The 16,113-nt window shown below is 28.3% G+C and overlaps 1 protein-coding gene across 1 annotated transcript; it reads right to left on the bottom strand.

Moving 5' to 3' along the window:
- Positions 1 to 8,079: 8,079 nt before the first annotated feature.
- Positions 8,080 to 10,720, bottom strand: LOC122848830 (insulin-like growth factor-binding protein complex acid labile subunit). The gene is made up of 3 exons (XM_044147238.1): positions 9,226 to 10,720; positions 8,362 to 9,180; positions 8,080 to 8,090 (listed from the first exon to the last, which is right to left on the bottom strand). Exons 1-3 carry the CDS (start codon positions 10,718 to 10,720, stop codon positions 8,080 to 8,082), a joined length of 2,325 nt encoding a protein of 774 aa, XP_044003173.1.
- Positions 10,721 to 16,113: the final 5,393 nt, after the last annotated feature.

A 16,113-nucleotide genomic window follows, 5' to 3' on the forward strand; every position in this document is an offset into this window, starting at 1 on the left:
ATCTAAAACATCATTAAATATTCGAAAAATTTATATTTGAGTTTTAATAACACGAAATTGAACGAAGTTTAACTATTATTCCCTCGGTTATTAATAAATGATAAATAACTAATAAACTAATGATAAATAAATAATGAATAATAAATAAATTTACTTACTCGAAATTTTGTCAATATTTCAATATTAATTTTTATGTTCAGCTTTGATAGTGAATATACTCCTCAACGTCTGTTAGGAACTGTTGATTGAGATGATGCGGTGATGACACAATAGGACAATATTTGAAAACTTAAGAAATTAAAAAAAGAAAAAAAATTATCATTATCAACAAATATATATATATTTATATTACATAGTATAATATAAGTTTATGATACAGTACTATCAACAAATACTATAGAATAAAGAATAAAAAATCAATGATTGTATAAATAATTAATTAATTGAAATTTATCTATGATAATGTTTTTGTTGGCAGTTGGCTTGGAGTTTATATTAGTAAAGAAAACTATAGAGAAAAAATAGATGAAAAAACTCCCTACCACTCTATTATGTTCGTGCCCCACTGTAATCTCCATGCCGCTTAGCCCCCGCATATTTCAATTTAAAATTTTTAATAATTTCTTTAGTCCCTTCAACCATGTTTTTTTTATTGAGATTTGTTCTTATATTTAAAATACAATTTAAAAAAAATACCCTAGCTCGCCAATATGTTTTAACCTATGTATTTTATAATCGGTGTTTTTTTTCAAAATTTTCAAAAATTAATATAATTAATATCTCGGCAGGGTGACAATTAATTGAATTGTAATTTCAAAATTAGCTTGTTATAATAAAATTACAAGTATTGAACAAATAATTATGTAATTATTAGTTGTTTAAATTATCGATTTTTCACCTGTCTTACCTGTGGACGGGCGACAAAAAAAACTGCTTGACACTAGGTGGACTACTTTAAAAGTTATTAATTATTCAAGACATAAATTTAGGGTCAAAAACAGTCAAAAAGTACCAGGCGAAGTATTGAAAATTGATTGAAAATCTGCTGAAGTAGTATGAGTGTGTGTAAATACAAGCCGCCCTCACTCATGCTACTCAAATCTCAAGACGCGGCAGTAAAGTATAGAAATTTTAGACATTAGAGAGGACCATGGAGGTGAATAAGGAGTGTAAGCTTTGCTATTTTACTGAAGCTAGAGCTGTGAGTCGGTTAATAACCGGCGGTTAAAAATTTTTTGGTTTTTAACCAAAAAAGGGAGGAGCCTGCGCACCAAAAGCTGCGCGTACTTTATACTGCGTATGTATTATTTATTAATTTTCAACAATAAAAATATTAATTTATTATAAATAATATTAACATTAAATATTATTTATCCAATGTCAAAAACTATGAATAATTAAATGATGTTAACAGTAATTCAATCGTGGTGTCAACTGAAAAATTTATGAATAAAAAAAGACAGTGAAAAAGGTAAACATCATAACAACTTTAATTTTTATTGTTATTAATATTTTTTTAAACATTTTTCTATAAAATAAGAATTATCAGTCATAAATTTCAAATAATTATATAACAATTAATATTATAATTTGCAATTGATGGGTATGCCATATTCAGTCCAGAGAGACTTGATTATTGTAAAAAGGAAAAGTGAGGTTAAATCATTATAATAATTTTTTTTATGTATAGGGATCTGACCTATTCATCATGGCATCTGGTGGCGGACAGTGAACTATTTGTTGAAACTACATCAAACTACATTGAAAAATTTTATATAGTATAGTTTGTTGACGATAGCATACTATAGTAAAACGATCTGGAATGCGCCATACTGTCTCACAGATAAGCTTTTACACAATAAAAGTGTGCGTGAGCGACCAAAGCCCGTCCATAGGTCAGATCCCTATTGATCAAGCTATGAATAGTCATTAAAATGAGATTGAGGTTAAAAAATACATTTTCAATTATACAAATTTAAAATTAAAAATATTGAATGGTTTTTCACTTACCCCAGTAATGAAAAAAGACAAAATAATTTAGCCAGCTATTTATACGTGGCAACAGTAGATCTTGACGTGTGCTTTATTAATTAATAATTAATTTTTCGTGACACGACAGAACTAATACTTTTGCGTGCTTTTGTGGCTTGTGCCGTATTGCCAGACTCGGTAGCGATCTTGGCATCTTCCCACTAAAAGTTTCTCAAAAAACCACTAGATTGAGCTGCTTTACCTATTAAGCTTTCGAAAACTTACAAATTCACTCCTGCATCTATATTCACAGGGCCCACAGGGCATTACAATTTAGAGCTTTTTCCCTCCGACGCTTTTCCCACAATTGTTTTAATTTGTACCTCAAAATCATAAGACGGAGAAAGGGTTAAAACTCGACTTTTTTTCTAGATGACTGAAAAGGGAAAGGAAAATTGCTACAAACGCAGAAAATTTGGCAAAAAATGAAAAAAAAAAAATTGTTTAAAAATCATAAAAAATAGAATTTATGAAATATTTTCATTTTTTTTTCGAATAGAAAAAAATTAACTATTGGAATCAAGATAAACTCCTTGAGAGGCGATAGACTTTCGAAAACCGCGTTTTTTGAGCCTAATTCGAAGTCATCCCGTTGATTCTAACAAAAGTTATAGCTTGCCTTAACTCGAACGGAAAAAAAAAAAAAAATTGATTTTGAGAAAAATAAAAATAAATGTACTATTATTGTATTGTTACTTTCAAAAATCATTTGACAATTAAAATTTAACACAGCCTTCGCCGGAGTATTGAAAACTTTTAATTTTCAACGGTAACGCCGGACACACGCCCTAACAAACGTTACCACATCTTTTTAATCTTGTTTTGTCATTGACAAAAATATATAATCACAGAATCATGTTATTCTTATTTTTATTTTTTTAAAATTATATTTAGGGTTTATTATTTTAATTTGAATTTTAACAATTAACTAATTTGGCTATTGCGTCATTTAAAAATAATAACTTCAATAGATAATAAATATTTTTTTTTATTCATAGAGCTTGAATGAAATAATGCGTTGTTGTATGACTATATCAGAAAATGTTTTCACCTGTATTTACAATTATTTATGCCATAAATATATAACACAGTAGAAAGATCAAACTACCAATTCGTTAACTCGATAATTACATTGCAAAAAAAAAACTAAAAATTGAACACATACTTGAGTAACGGGTAACGGTACAAGTTTTAGTTTTGAGTTGAGGTTTAAGTTATCTTAATATTGTAAAACTATTGTGCACTATTGAGACTCCCCCCCCCCCTCCCATCGCCCGACGAAAAATTGAGGGCTTAGTGGAATTGAAATAAAATAAACAGTTTTCTTCATGTATTTTTTTTCATGATTTTGTTTTCATACTTTTTTTTAATTTTACTATCAATATTATTATCATGCGTTATCGTAAAAAAGCGTCTAATTTTTTTTTTTGTTTTTTTTTATCCAGCAAATTATTCAACTTTATACTTCAAAATTTTTCCATTTTTTTTTTATTTCACTTCTTTTGATTATTAAAGTTACGATAAAAAAATAAACAGCTCATGTAAAATTGAGGCTTTTGGGGACATCAATTGTAAATTTATGTTTTGTTTTTATTTCACTCATTTTGTTTAACTAATAATAGTTTATGAAAATTATATTTGTACAAATCTTCTATTTTAATTTCTCCGTGAATACCATGATGAAATAATATAACTGTTAATTATATAAAAGAAATAACAAATCTTCTTGTATATGAATGAATCGAAAATTAAAGCACATATATATATATTATATGTATAGCTATGAAAAAATAAAAATAAAAAACAAATTCTGCTATACCATCAATGGTAAAATCACCAACACATGCCTCTGCATAAACACACGTATATGCATGGAGAGAAAAATTCAGGGGAAGGGATAGGCGCGGGGTATGGCGCGACGTATCCGAAGAAATGTGGACATTTCAACTTGAAAATTTATTTTTTAGTAAGATTTGTTACCTGGCTTTTATTGAGTTGTATATCTTTTTTAATATTCGGTAGAAAAAATCGAGAGTAGGCTTATTGGAAAGAGAGGCATCGATATATATAATGAAACTATTTTTAGTTTTTTTTTTCTAACATTAATTAAAGAGATAGAACAGAAATTAAAAATCGTGACGTCACAGACCGCTGACTTAAAATACTTATACGGTAAGGTCTCGCGCTAGAGTAAAATTGAGGCGAGACTCTACCGAGTCTCTTGATAACTTTGATATTTTATTTTTAAAATTTGTTTTAAATTTGTTTTTTAGTAAAAGTTGTAAAGAAATCATATTTATCAGGTATTTTATGGCCATGTAGAAGTAAAAAAAAAAAAAAATCAATTTGTTTTAGTAATAAAAAAACCAAAAATATGAAAACTTAATTTTTATTTTTTTTCTTTATCTATTAGCAACTAAAATCTGCTGGTAATAAAAAAAAATAGTTTATTAAAATTCAAAAAAATTATTAATATTTTTGTTTGAGAGTAAATTGAAATATTTATTTAATAAAGAAAATTTTTTTTTTTTTTCGGCTAATAATGTTACGTTATTTTCTTTTTTTATAACTGCAGATATTCTTCAACAATCACGGATAATTAGTAATTCATATTATTTTTGTGCATGTATTTGTGTATCATATTTGTGCAATGTATTGTGCAGTTAATCATTATAAATTAATATCATTGGAAAATCTAAATGTCGTAATTTTATCATCACGATCATCATCATCCTGATTTTTAGGACAGTTGAATGTTGAACTGAAGTCTAAGCTGAGTGGTAAATTCAAGGATTTAATTGTTGCGATGATGACACCAATTATTGATTATTATGTCAAAGAAATTCATGACAGCATTTCGGGAATGAGTCCAGATAAAGACGTACTTATTATTATTCTTTGCACATTGAGTAGTCAAGATATCCACCAAATACGTGCCAGCTATGAAAACAAATATGGCAAATCGTTGGAGAGTGATATTCGTAGTAATACATCAGGCCATTTTGAGAGATTATTGGTATCATTGTGTAATGGTCAACCTGATCAAAGTACACAAACTGATATAAAATCTGCATAATCTGATGCAACAAGACTTCACAATGCTAGTACTTGTCACTTGGGAACAAATGAGTTTGAATTCAATTTTATTTTTGCTCAATGAAATGTACACCAATTGAGATTAATTTTTCAAGAATACTCTAAACTATATAACCATGATATATCAACTATGATTCATCGTGAATTTTATAGTAATACCCAAAAAGCCCTTCTTACAATTGCTTAGTTTTTAGAAACTATTACGTATTTTTTTAAAACATTTTTTATTTTTTATTGTTATAAACTTTTGTATTTTTTGTTATTTTTATATTTTTTCCTTAAACTTTTATCCTTGTTTTGTCATTGACAAAAATTCGATAACGGATTTAAGTTATTTATATTATTATTATTTTTGAATTTAATAATTAATATTTCAACTTAAATTTTAATGATAATCAATATTTCAACTTAAATTTTAATGAATATTTGAATCAATATTTTGTCTTTATATGATTTCAGTGGAATGTGTAAAAAATAGTGCTTTGTATTTTGCTGAGCAATTAAATGACTCGTTGTCTGAAATAGAAACAAAAGATCAGAAGTTGATTTTTATTTGTGTTACACGTTCCGAAGTTGACATGGGAGATAATAAAGAAGCCTTTTATCAAAAATATAGGAAAACTCTTGAAAAACGCATTTCAGTGAGTTGCTATTTATTAATTTCAGAAAAAAAAAATCCTGATCAGCACCACCAACAGTAATTATGTTTTCAATTTTTTTTTTCATTTATTTGATTACAGGAGAATACATCTGGTGACTACAAAAAATGTCTCCCAAAGCTCATCAACTCGAACTCTGGAAGTAATTATCTAAGTCTTTTTTTGTCAGCATTATTTGAAATTCTTGTATTTTTATTTATTCTTTTTATTTCTATACATATGTGCGGCAATAAGTGAAATTGACTTATTTAAAGAAAAAAATAAAAATATTCGTTACCCCAAATTCTAAGAAGAATTACTGTGCTGCGTAGTAAAGGCGAAGTATTTTGTATTTAGCTCATTTTTATTTGTTATACCTATATATACTCTACTTCGTACACAGTATTTTTTATTTATCAAAACATTAAAAAACCCAAAAATCGATTTTTGCCCGACGATTACATGCTAACACAGAAAAAAATGTTTGTTTGTTTTCTCATTGTACAATTTAACAAAGTGTGTTTAAAGCAAACGATTCTGCTGAGAGATGATGAAAATTTTTTTTCTTCCGATTTACATTTGTGGTTAGGAATACAAGCATACTATCGTTCCATAATTCCCTTGGACTAATTTGGCATTTTCCAAAAGTAAATGAGTCAAAACGGTAAAATATAATCAATGACTGTTGTCTTTGTTCCTTATATCAAAGGTCTTTAAAATAATTATTTTTAGTTTTTACATTTAGTTTGAATTTTTAGATTGATCAACTATTTGAATGTTAAATTGTAGAAGTTCATTAATAGAATCATCCACGTTTATATACCATATCCAACAATCTAAAAAAAAATTTTATCTATCGGAGATTGATTTTACGGAGGTGGGATAGACGCGAAGCGTCCCACCATAGTTTTGTTTTCACTATATGTTTTATGAATACCGCTCATAGCTTCCAAAATAATTAAATGTCTTGACGAGCTCTAGAGCCTCTAATAAAATTAAAATTTTTTGGGTAATTATTGAGTTTACAAATGACAAAAGAAAAATGTAACGAAATCTTTGAAGCGAGATATTAAGAAAACTAAGAAAAAATCATGGATGCGAAAATTTCACAGATAACAGTAAATGGTAAAATAAAGATAATTAAAAAAAGTTTAAATTTTTTTAAATCAAATTCGTTTGTTTATTCAAGAAAAACTGAAACTACGTTTTTTTGGAACATACATAACTTTATAAAAAATTAACTAAGGGGTTTTATTTCAGTTTTAATGGATTCCTCGTCGAAAAATCTACAACCAGGGCCATACTCGAAATTTTTTCGACAATTAGTTTTTTGATAATTAACGATTGTTTATAAAAAATATCAGAGTGAGTAGTTTATAAAATAAAAAGAACCACAAAGAAATCGTTCAATGAGCTTATTTGGCTTATCAGGTTGTAGAAAATTTTTTAACAAATTTTTTGACTATAATATGAGATTTTTTTAGTTAATTATTTAAACAATTAATGAAGATTTTAACATTGATTATTATTTTTTTTCATTATTTTTTTTGCCGAGCGCATGCGCACTTGTGACTGTAGAGCTTAATCACAATAACCACTCATTTTTATCATTAGATATTTTTTTTTAAGATCGCAGATGGTAGCACTCAACAATTCTATGAATCAATTTGGTTTATTTATTTTGTATTTATCCTGTTTTTTGAAAGTTTGAGGTTAAAGTTTTATAAATAAATTTAATATAACAAACAATTGTAATATAATAAATTATTATATTACAATTCATTATTAAATTATAAATAAAAATTAGCGTCCTCCCACCGGAGTTTTTCAATTTTTCAATTTTCAAAGAGAATGCAGCCGTTACTAAATTTTTTTTTTTTTAGTTTATTTCATGAAATAAACTAAAAAAAAAAAATTGCAATTTAAAAATAATCAAGAGGAAAAAATTTTCAATCAATCAATATAATAACTTGCATTGTCATCAAGTTATCAAACATTTATAGTAAACGTTTTTTTTATTATACATAATAAACTTTCGAAGGTTAATTTGAATAACACATTTCATATATGTATTTGGCTGCAGTCAAACAGATTAAAAAAATTCGTTTATTACATTAGTTTAATATTTATGAATCATGTAAACAATGATAAATTGATGATCAATAATGAACTATGTATACTTGTGAAAAAGAAAGAATTACAAATAATTTTGACATGAAAATAATTGACGATTCCAAGTTTAAAATTCACTTGCCACTTATCTTTATTATAATGTGTTTTCATATGAAATAATTCAGTTCATACATTTTTGTCATTACGAATCAACTAAAATATAAAATTAACATATTAAAACACAATATTATCGAGTTATTTATGCACGAATATTATCGTGTTAACATAAAAAAAAAAATGTGTGTGTTAGCAATACGTGCGAGGATGGGAAACTTACGATGACATTTACTATGAATCACTTATGATTTATGAATTATATCAAAAGTAAAGTTTTTGCTGATATCAAGTTGCTTAAGTTCTGATAAATCATTGAAAATACTTAACTCAAGGTTTTGTAGTTTATTCGAATTTAAATTTAAAATACGAAGCTTTTGTAAACCATATAATAAATCTTTTGATAAAAGTGTCAGTTTGTTTCTACTAATATTCAGTTCCTGAAGTTCTAATAAATTATTGAAACTACCTAACTCAAAGTTTTGTAGTTCATTCGAGTTTAAATTTAAGACACTAAGCTTTTGTAAACCATTTAAAACATCTTTTGATATAGTCGTCAGTTTGTTTCCGCTAATATCAAGTGTATGAAGTTCTGATAAATTATTGAAACAACCTGACTCAAGGTTTTGCAGCTCATTCGAATTTAAATCTAAAGTACGGAGCTTTTGCAAACCATTAAATATATCTTTCGATAAAGTTGTCAGTTTGTTTCCGCTAATAATAAGTGTATGAAGTTCTGATAAATTATTGAAAATACCTGGCTCAAGGTTTTGTAGTTCATTCGAATCTAAATTTAGAATAAAAAGCTTTTGTAAACCATTTAATACGTCTTTTGATAAAGTTGTTAGTTTGTTTTTGCTGAGATTAAGTCTCTGAAGTTGTGATAAATCATTGAAACAACCTGACTCAAGGTTTTGTAGCTCATTTGAATTTAAATGTAAGACACCGAGCATTTGTAAACCATCAAATATATCTTTTGATAAAGTTGTCAGTTTGTTTTTGCTGAGATAAAGTCCATGAAGTTGTGATAAATCATTGAAACAACCTGACTCAAGATTTTGGAGTTGGTTTGAATTCAAATCAAGATTAGAAAGCCCTTTTGAACTACTAAATATATCTTTTGATAAAGTTGTCAGTTTGTTTTTGCTGAGATTAAGTCCCTGAAGTTGTGATAAATCATTGAAACAACCTGACTCGAGATTTTTTAATTTGTTTGAATTCAAATCCAGTTTACAAAGTTCTTTTAAACTACTAAATATATCTTTTGATAGAGTTGTCAAATTGTTTTCACCGATAGAAAGATCTTTTAGTTTCAATAAATCATTAAAAGTACCTGTCTCAAGGTGAATCAGTTGGTTTGAATTTAATCGTAGGAGACGTAGACTCAGTAGACCACTGAATATATCTTTTGATAAAGTTGTAAGTTTGTTTTCGCTAATATCAAGTATATCAAGTTGTGATAAATAATTGAAAATACCTGGCTCAAGGTTTTGTAGTTTATTCGAATTTAAATGTAAGGTCTGAAGCCTTTGTTGATCATTGAATATATCTTTTGATAAACTTGTCAATTTATTTTTATTGATATAAAGTGTCTTAAGCCTTGGTAAATTATTGAACATACCTGACTCAAGATTATCTAGGTTGTTTGATTGTAAAAGTAGGTAACAAAGATTTTCGAGACCATTGAATACACTTTCGGGCAATGATGTCAGTCTGTTATTGCTGATATCAAGATTCTCAAGTTGTGATAAATCATCGAAACAACCTGACTCAAGATTGTTTAATCTGTTTGATTTTAAATTTAAGTCATGAAGATTTACAAGGTCATTGAATACATCTTTGGATAATGTTGCTAGGCTGTTATCGCTGATATCAAGCTTGCAAAGTTGGGATAAACAATTGAAACAACCTGACTCAAGATTGTAAAGCTCGCTGTTGCTTATATCAAGCTCGCGAAGTTGTGATAAACAATTGAAACAACCTGACTCAAGATTGTGTAGCTTGTTAAAAGATAAATTTAGTATCTGAAGATTTTCAAGACCATTGAAAACACCTTCGGTTAATGTTGCTAGCTGACTGTTGTTCCTCATATCAAGCTCAGACAGTTTTGACAAACCATTAAAACAACCTGGCTCGAGATTTTTTAGTTTGTTTGAATTTAAATGAAGTAAACAAAGCTCTTTCAAACTACTAAATATATCTTTTGATAAAGTTGTGAGATTGTTGTTGCTGATACCTAAGCACTTTAGGTTCAATAAATCATCAAAAGTACCTTTCTCAAGATGAATTAGTTGATTTGCACTTAATACTAGGCAAGATAAATTTTGTAGACCATTAAATATATCTTTTGATAGAGTTATAAGTTTGTTAAAGCTGAGATCAAGTTCTTTGAGTTGTAATAAATCATAGAAAATACCCGGCTCTAGATACTTCAGTTCGTTAGACTCTATTTGCAACGTACGAAGATCATCAAGAAGTTTAAAGACATCTTTTGGCAGTTTTGTCAGCTTGTTCTTGCTAATATTCAATTTTTGAGGTTGAAGATCCTTGAGACCATGAAATAAATCTCTTGGAAGGATAGTTAATGCTCTCTTAGAAATGTTCAATTCACATTCTTTAGCATTATTACACAGCAACTCACAAATTTTTGGATCATAATAAGGTGACTCTTGGTTACAAAAGTATTTATTATTGCTTTTAATACTTGAAGTTGAAATATTCGTATCCATAACTAAAACATAATTAAATATTCAAAAGTTTTATATTTGAGTTTTAATAACACTAAATTAAAATTTTATTAATTAAATTTGAAAACTTACTAATATTTGGCAATCAATATCCGTTATCAATAAAAAAAGCTAAAATTAAAAAAATGATTTTATTTATTTCAACGTACACTGATCAACAATTTTATGCTGATTGTCAAAATACGTATATTGTCAGTGTTGATTCGTGGTTTAAGTATTATTTCCTCGGTTATTAATTATTAATAAATAAATAATAATAAATAATGAATAAATTTTCTTACTCGAAATTTCGTCAATATATCAATATAGATTTTTATGTTCAGCTTCGATAGAAAATATACTCCTCAACGTCTGTTAGGTACTGTTGATTGAGATGATGCGGTGATGACACAATAGGACAATATTTGAAAACTTGAAAAATTAAAAAAAGAAAAAAAAATCATCATTATCAACAAATATATATATATTTATATTACATAGTATAATATAAGTTTATGATAGTATTATCAACAAATACTTTGGAATAAATAATGAAAAGTCAATGTATGTATTTAAATATTTAAGTAATTGAAATTTATGTATGATAATCTTTTTGTTGGCAGTCAGCTTGGAGTTTATATTAGAAAAGGAAAACTATAGAGAAAAAAAAAAAGAAAAATTTCCCCGTCACTTTATTATGTTCGTGTCCCTCTGTAATTTCCATACCACTCAGCCCCTGCATTGCTCTACAATTCAAAATGTTTGATAATTTCTTTAAGGTTGAATGTAAGTCCCATCACCGAATAACTTTTTTGTGCCAAAGGGGCTCGCCCCAGTTCATGCTTTTTTAAAATAAATTGGTGCCATCTGTGTCCGTTACTATCACATCTGTAGTAGTGTAAGTGTACCCGGTCTATACGAACACACACAAATACGACTGCAGCAGTAAAGTGAAGTAAATTTCGGAGTTAATTAATCATTTGCGATTGAATATCTTCTAAAAAACGTGGTCGAAATTGATAATTTTTTTTTTTCATTTTCGTAATTAAAAGAACTACAAATCTGAATCAAATTTGATTTAGTAATCTAATTTAGTAATTTCGAGCAGAGAGGTTTTTAGATACAGATCAAAACGTGGGTTTTTCTGTTTACGGCCCTGTAAAATCGGTCAACTTTATTTTAATGTCGAAAAATCTGAAAAAATTCTATAAAATAGAGAATTAATCTAGCTAGCGATTAAAAAAAAATTAGCAAAATCGAGTAGAGGAAATTTGTATTTACATTCAACCTTAACCCTTTTAACCACTTTTTTTTAATTGAGATTTTTTTTATATTTAAAATACATTTAAAAATAAATACCCTAGCTCACTAATATGTTTTAATGTACTTTATAATTGGTGTTTTTTTCAATTTTCAAAAATTAATATCTCGGCCGGGTGACAATTAATTGAATTGTAGTTTCAAAATTTACTTGATATAATAAAATTACAAGTATTAAACAAAAAATTATGTAATTATTAGTTGTTTAAATTATTGATTTTTTACCTGTCATACCTGTGGACGGGCGACAAAAAAGACTGCTTGACACTAGGTGCAACGTGTTTTTGGTCTCAAAAACTATCATTTAACAGATATTTGTACGATGCGGTTCTGTTCGGATTCTTTGCCATCAGCCCATGGACTATTTTAAAGTTAATTAATTATTTAAGACGAAAATTTAGGGTTAAAAACAGTCAAAAAGTACCGGGCGAAGCATTGAAAATTGATTGAAAATCTGCTGAAGTAGTATTAGTGTATGTAATTACAGGCCGCCCTCACTCATATGTACTTCTTAAATCTCAAGACGCGGCAATAAAGTGCAGAAATTTTAGACATTAGAGAGGACTTATTAATTCTTTATAAACTATGGTTACAAGGGTGCCTTTTTGAACCTAAAGAATCGTCCTACCTTGGGACTAACATACCTCCTTAATATATGACCAAAAAAAAATATTATGATTTTTTCTTTATAAAAGGAAAAAAAAATAATTATAATTATTTTTTTTTATGTATAGCGATCTGACCTCTACACCATGGCATCTGGTGGCGGACAGTGTAAAAACTTTATATAGTATAGTTTGTTGACGATAGCATACTATAGTAAAACGATCTGGAATGCGCCATCTGCGCCATACTGTCTCACAGATAAGCTTTTACACAATAAAAGTGTGCGTGAGCGACCAAAGCCCGTCCATAGGTCAGATTCCTATTGATCAAGCTATGAATTGCTATGAATAGTCATTAAAATGAGATTGAGGTTAAAAAATACATTTTCAATTATACAAATTTAAAATTAAAAATATTGAATGATTTTTCACTTACCCCAGTAATGAAAAAAGACAAAATAATTTAGCCAGCTATTTACTTGCGGTAGATGACGTGTGCTTTATTAATTAATAATTAATTTTTCGTGACACGACAGAGCTAATACTTTTGCGTGCTTTTGTGGCTTGTGCCGTATTGCCAGACTCGGTAGCCATCTTGGCATCTTTCCATTCAAAGTTTCTTAATAAATCACTAGATTGAGCCACTTACCTATACTAAGCTTTCGAAAACTCAAAAATTTACTTCTACATCCATATTCACAGGGCCCACAGGGCATTACAATTTAGAGCTTTTTCCCTCCGACGCTTTTCCAACAATTGTTTTAATTTGTACCTCAAAATCATAAGACGGAGAAAGGGTTAAAACTCGACTTTTTTTCTAGATGACTGAAGAGGGAAAGGAAAATGCTACAAACGCTGAATGATTTGTACTAATTCGTACCACCAAGCCCGGAATTTGTACCTCAAAAATAACAACAAAAAAAAATTATTTACCCCAAAATGTTAATTAAGGTCGAAAGTAAATCCCATCGTCGAATAAACTTTGGGCCCAAGAGGGTGCGCACCTACATATGGTGATAAAAAATATTTTCAGTGCCCCTCTCTGTCGAAAATATATTCACTATACTGACAGGTTTTTGGTAGTATGCGTGTCTGTATTCCATCTGGATAGGCACACACATACTACCATAGCCAAAAAACATGAGACAGCACGACGAATAAAAGAAATAGAAAGACTGCTAATGATAGAAAATTTAATAATTAAAAGTTGAATATCTCTTAAAATCGTAGGTGGAAAATGATCTATGAAGGCTTAAAAAATCCGTATTAAAAAGTACTACAAAGTGATTTAAAAAAAAGCAATATTCATAAAAAATTTTTTTAATTACAAGCGTAAATGTGTGTTCTATCCCTATCCTTGTGTGTTAAAGTTGTCAACTTTGACATCAATTATCTTAAAAAAAACTAGTGAGAAAATTTTGAAATAATTCATGGAAATAGATAATTATTCAGGCTTTCATTTAAGACCAAAAATTCATAGAAGGGAAATTTTCTTTGCTTTCGACCTTAAGGTGATTCTGGAAATCTGAAATCACAACAGTTTTTTTTTATTTTTATCTCATATATAAATGAAATGTGAATCTACATTGTCAATTTTTTTCAATTTTTTTTTGTGTGGTTTTTTTGAGATATTTACTGTCAAAGTTGACAACTTTAACACGCAAGCTATAGGTGGTACCTCATATTTTCATTAATAACTTATTCAAAACGGAACAGAAAACGTTGAATTTCTATCAGTTTGTAGTGCTAGAAGAGACAAATTTTTTGATATGAATTTTTATTTTTTCATCTGTTGTGTTTAAAAAATAAATAACTTTAAAATTCAAAAATTTCGTGAGAAGTGCAGCACACAGACATGAAACAAGCATGGCTCCAGTGTACGATGTAATCTTTGCTTGCTAGTGTGTAGCCACGCACACACATACTACTAAAGAACTTAGTTTTTTCATCAGTGCCGCCACAAAAAATTTTAGGACACGGGAATAAAAAATAGCGTTTTTGATATACGGGCTCTTTGTGGCATAAATATTGGTTCGGTGATGCGACTGGGAATCAACCTTAACAATTGCATATCTGGGTTTAATAATCAACGTATTTCAATGTTTTTTATTCCAAAATAAAGAGTAAGTTTGTACCACCAATTTTAAAATAAAAGAAGATTATTTAAAATTTTTTATTTTTGGAGGCAGTATAGAAACATATTGGAGTGAATATTTTTTTTTTTTTATTTTTGTAGTTATTTTTGAGGTACGAATTTCGAGTTTGGTGGTTAAAACTGCAGCACAACTTACTCTTTATTTTGGATAAAAAAACATTGAAATATGTTGATTATTGAAGCAGATATGTAATTTCAAATTAACATTTTGGAGTAAATAATTTTTTTTTTTGTTGTTTGTCAAAATTTTGAAATATAAATTTGAATAATTTGCTAGATAAGAAAAAAAAAAATTAGGTGCTACTTCGATACATGTTAATAATATTATAATAAAAACTAACTTGGCTATTAAGATATTCCTGAATAATAACTTCAATGGGTGGTGAATAATTTTGTTTTAATTGACAAATTTAAAAAAAAAAATGTATTGTATGGAAGAGTTCGTTCCAGCTTCTGTTCCACGAAATACCCGGATTAATTTTGGGTATTTTCATCCGAATTCGTTCCTAAAAAAAAATCCGAGTTCGTTCCAATCGTTTCCCCTACCGTGTCCCCTCCATTTTGCCACAATTTAGTTTTTTCGTTATTACTTAGATATTATTTTTTCCTTATCGCTAAATATTTTACTCAGCTAGATTTTTTTCTTAGCTAGATATTTTACTTAGCTTTAATTATGTAGGCAAACACACAATATCTACATAATTTTACCAGCTTTTTTCCCTCAGCTACATCTTTTCCTTAGCTAGATTTTGAGGGAGGGGGTACTCAAAACTAAAATAGAGGAATTTGCAACAGGAACGAACTTGGCTGCAATAGTACCCCCCCCCCCCCCCCCCCAGGAACGAAGTCGGATTTTTTTTTATCTTAAGGCATGTCCAACGCGAAACGAAAATACAGAGAAGTTTTTGAAATTTTGACAGTAGATTTTTATGTAATAATACACAATCTCTAATTTTTTTATAATTATTTTGTCGGTGGTTTTTTTTAAATTAATTAATAAAGTTAACATTTTTCAAGGAGGTTATACATAGGCTCTTATGGCCAGCCGAGTACACTTCACACAAACCTGGTTAGAAACTATATGAAAAAATACAGAGACTATTTCGAAAAACTGATAAGTATATTATAAAATGAAAAAAGACAAAAATTTTGAGCCGTATATGAAAAAAGTTTTGTCGGTGGGTTTTTTTTAATAAATAAAAATAGACGCAAAAATTAGGAATTTTGACATATTATTGTCGGCATAGTTTAAACATAGAGTAAAACTGACAGAAGAAGTTTGCATGTGTGGTCGCACAGACACGTAATTGTCGTGA

This window comes from Aphidius gifuensis, linkage group LG1 (assembly GCF_014905175.1).
Source record: "Aphidius gifuensis isolate YNYX2018 linkage group LG1, ASM1490517v1, whole genome shotgun sequence".
NCBI lineage: Eukaryota > Metazoa > Arthropoda > Insecta > Hymenoptera > Braconidae > Aphidius > Aphidius gifuensis.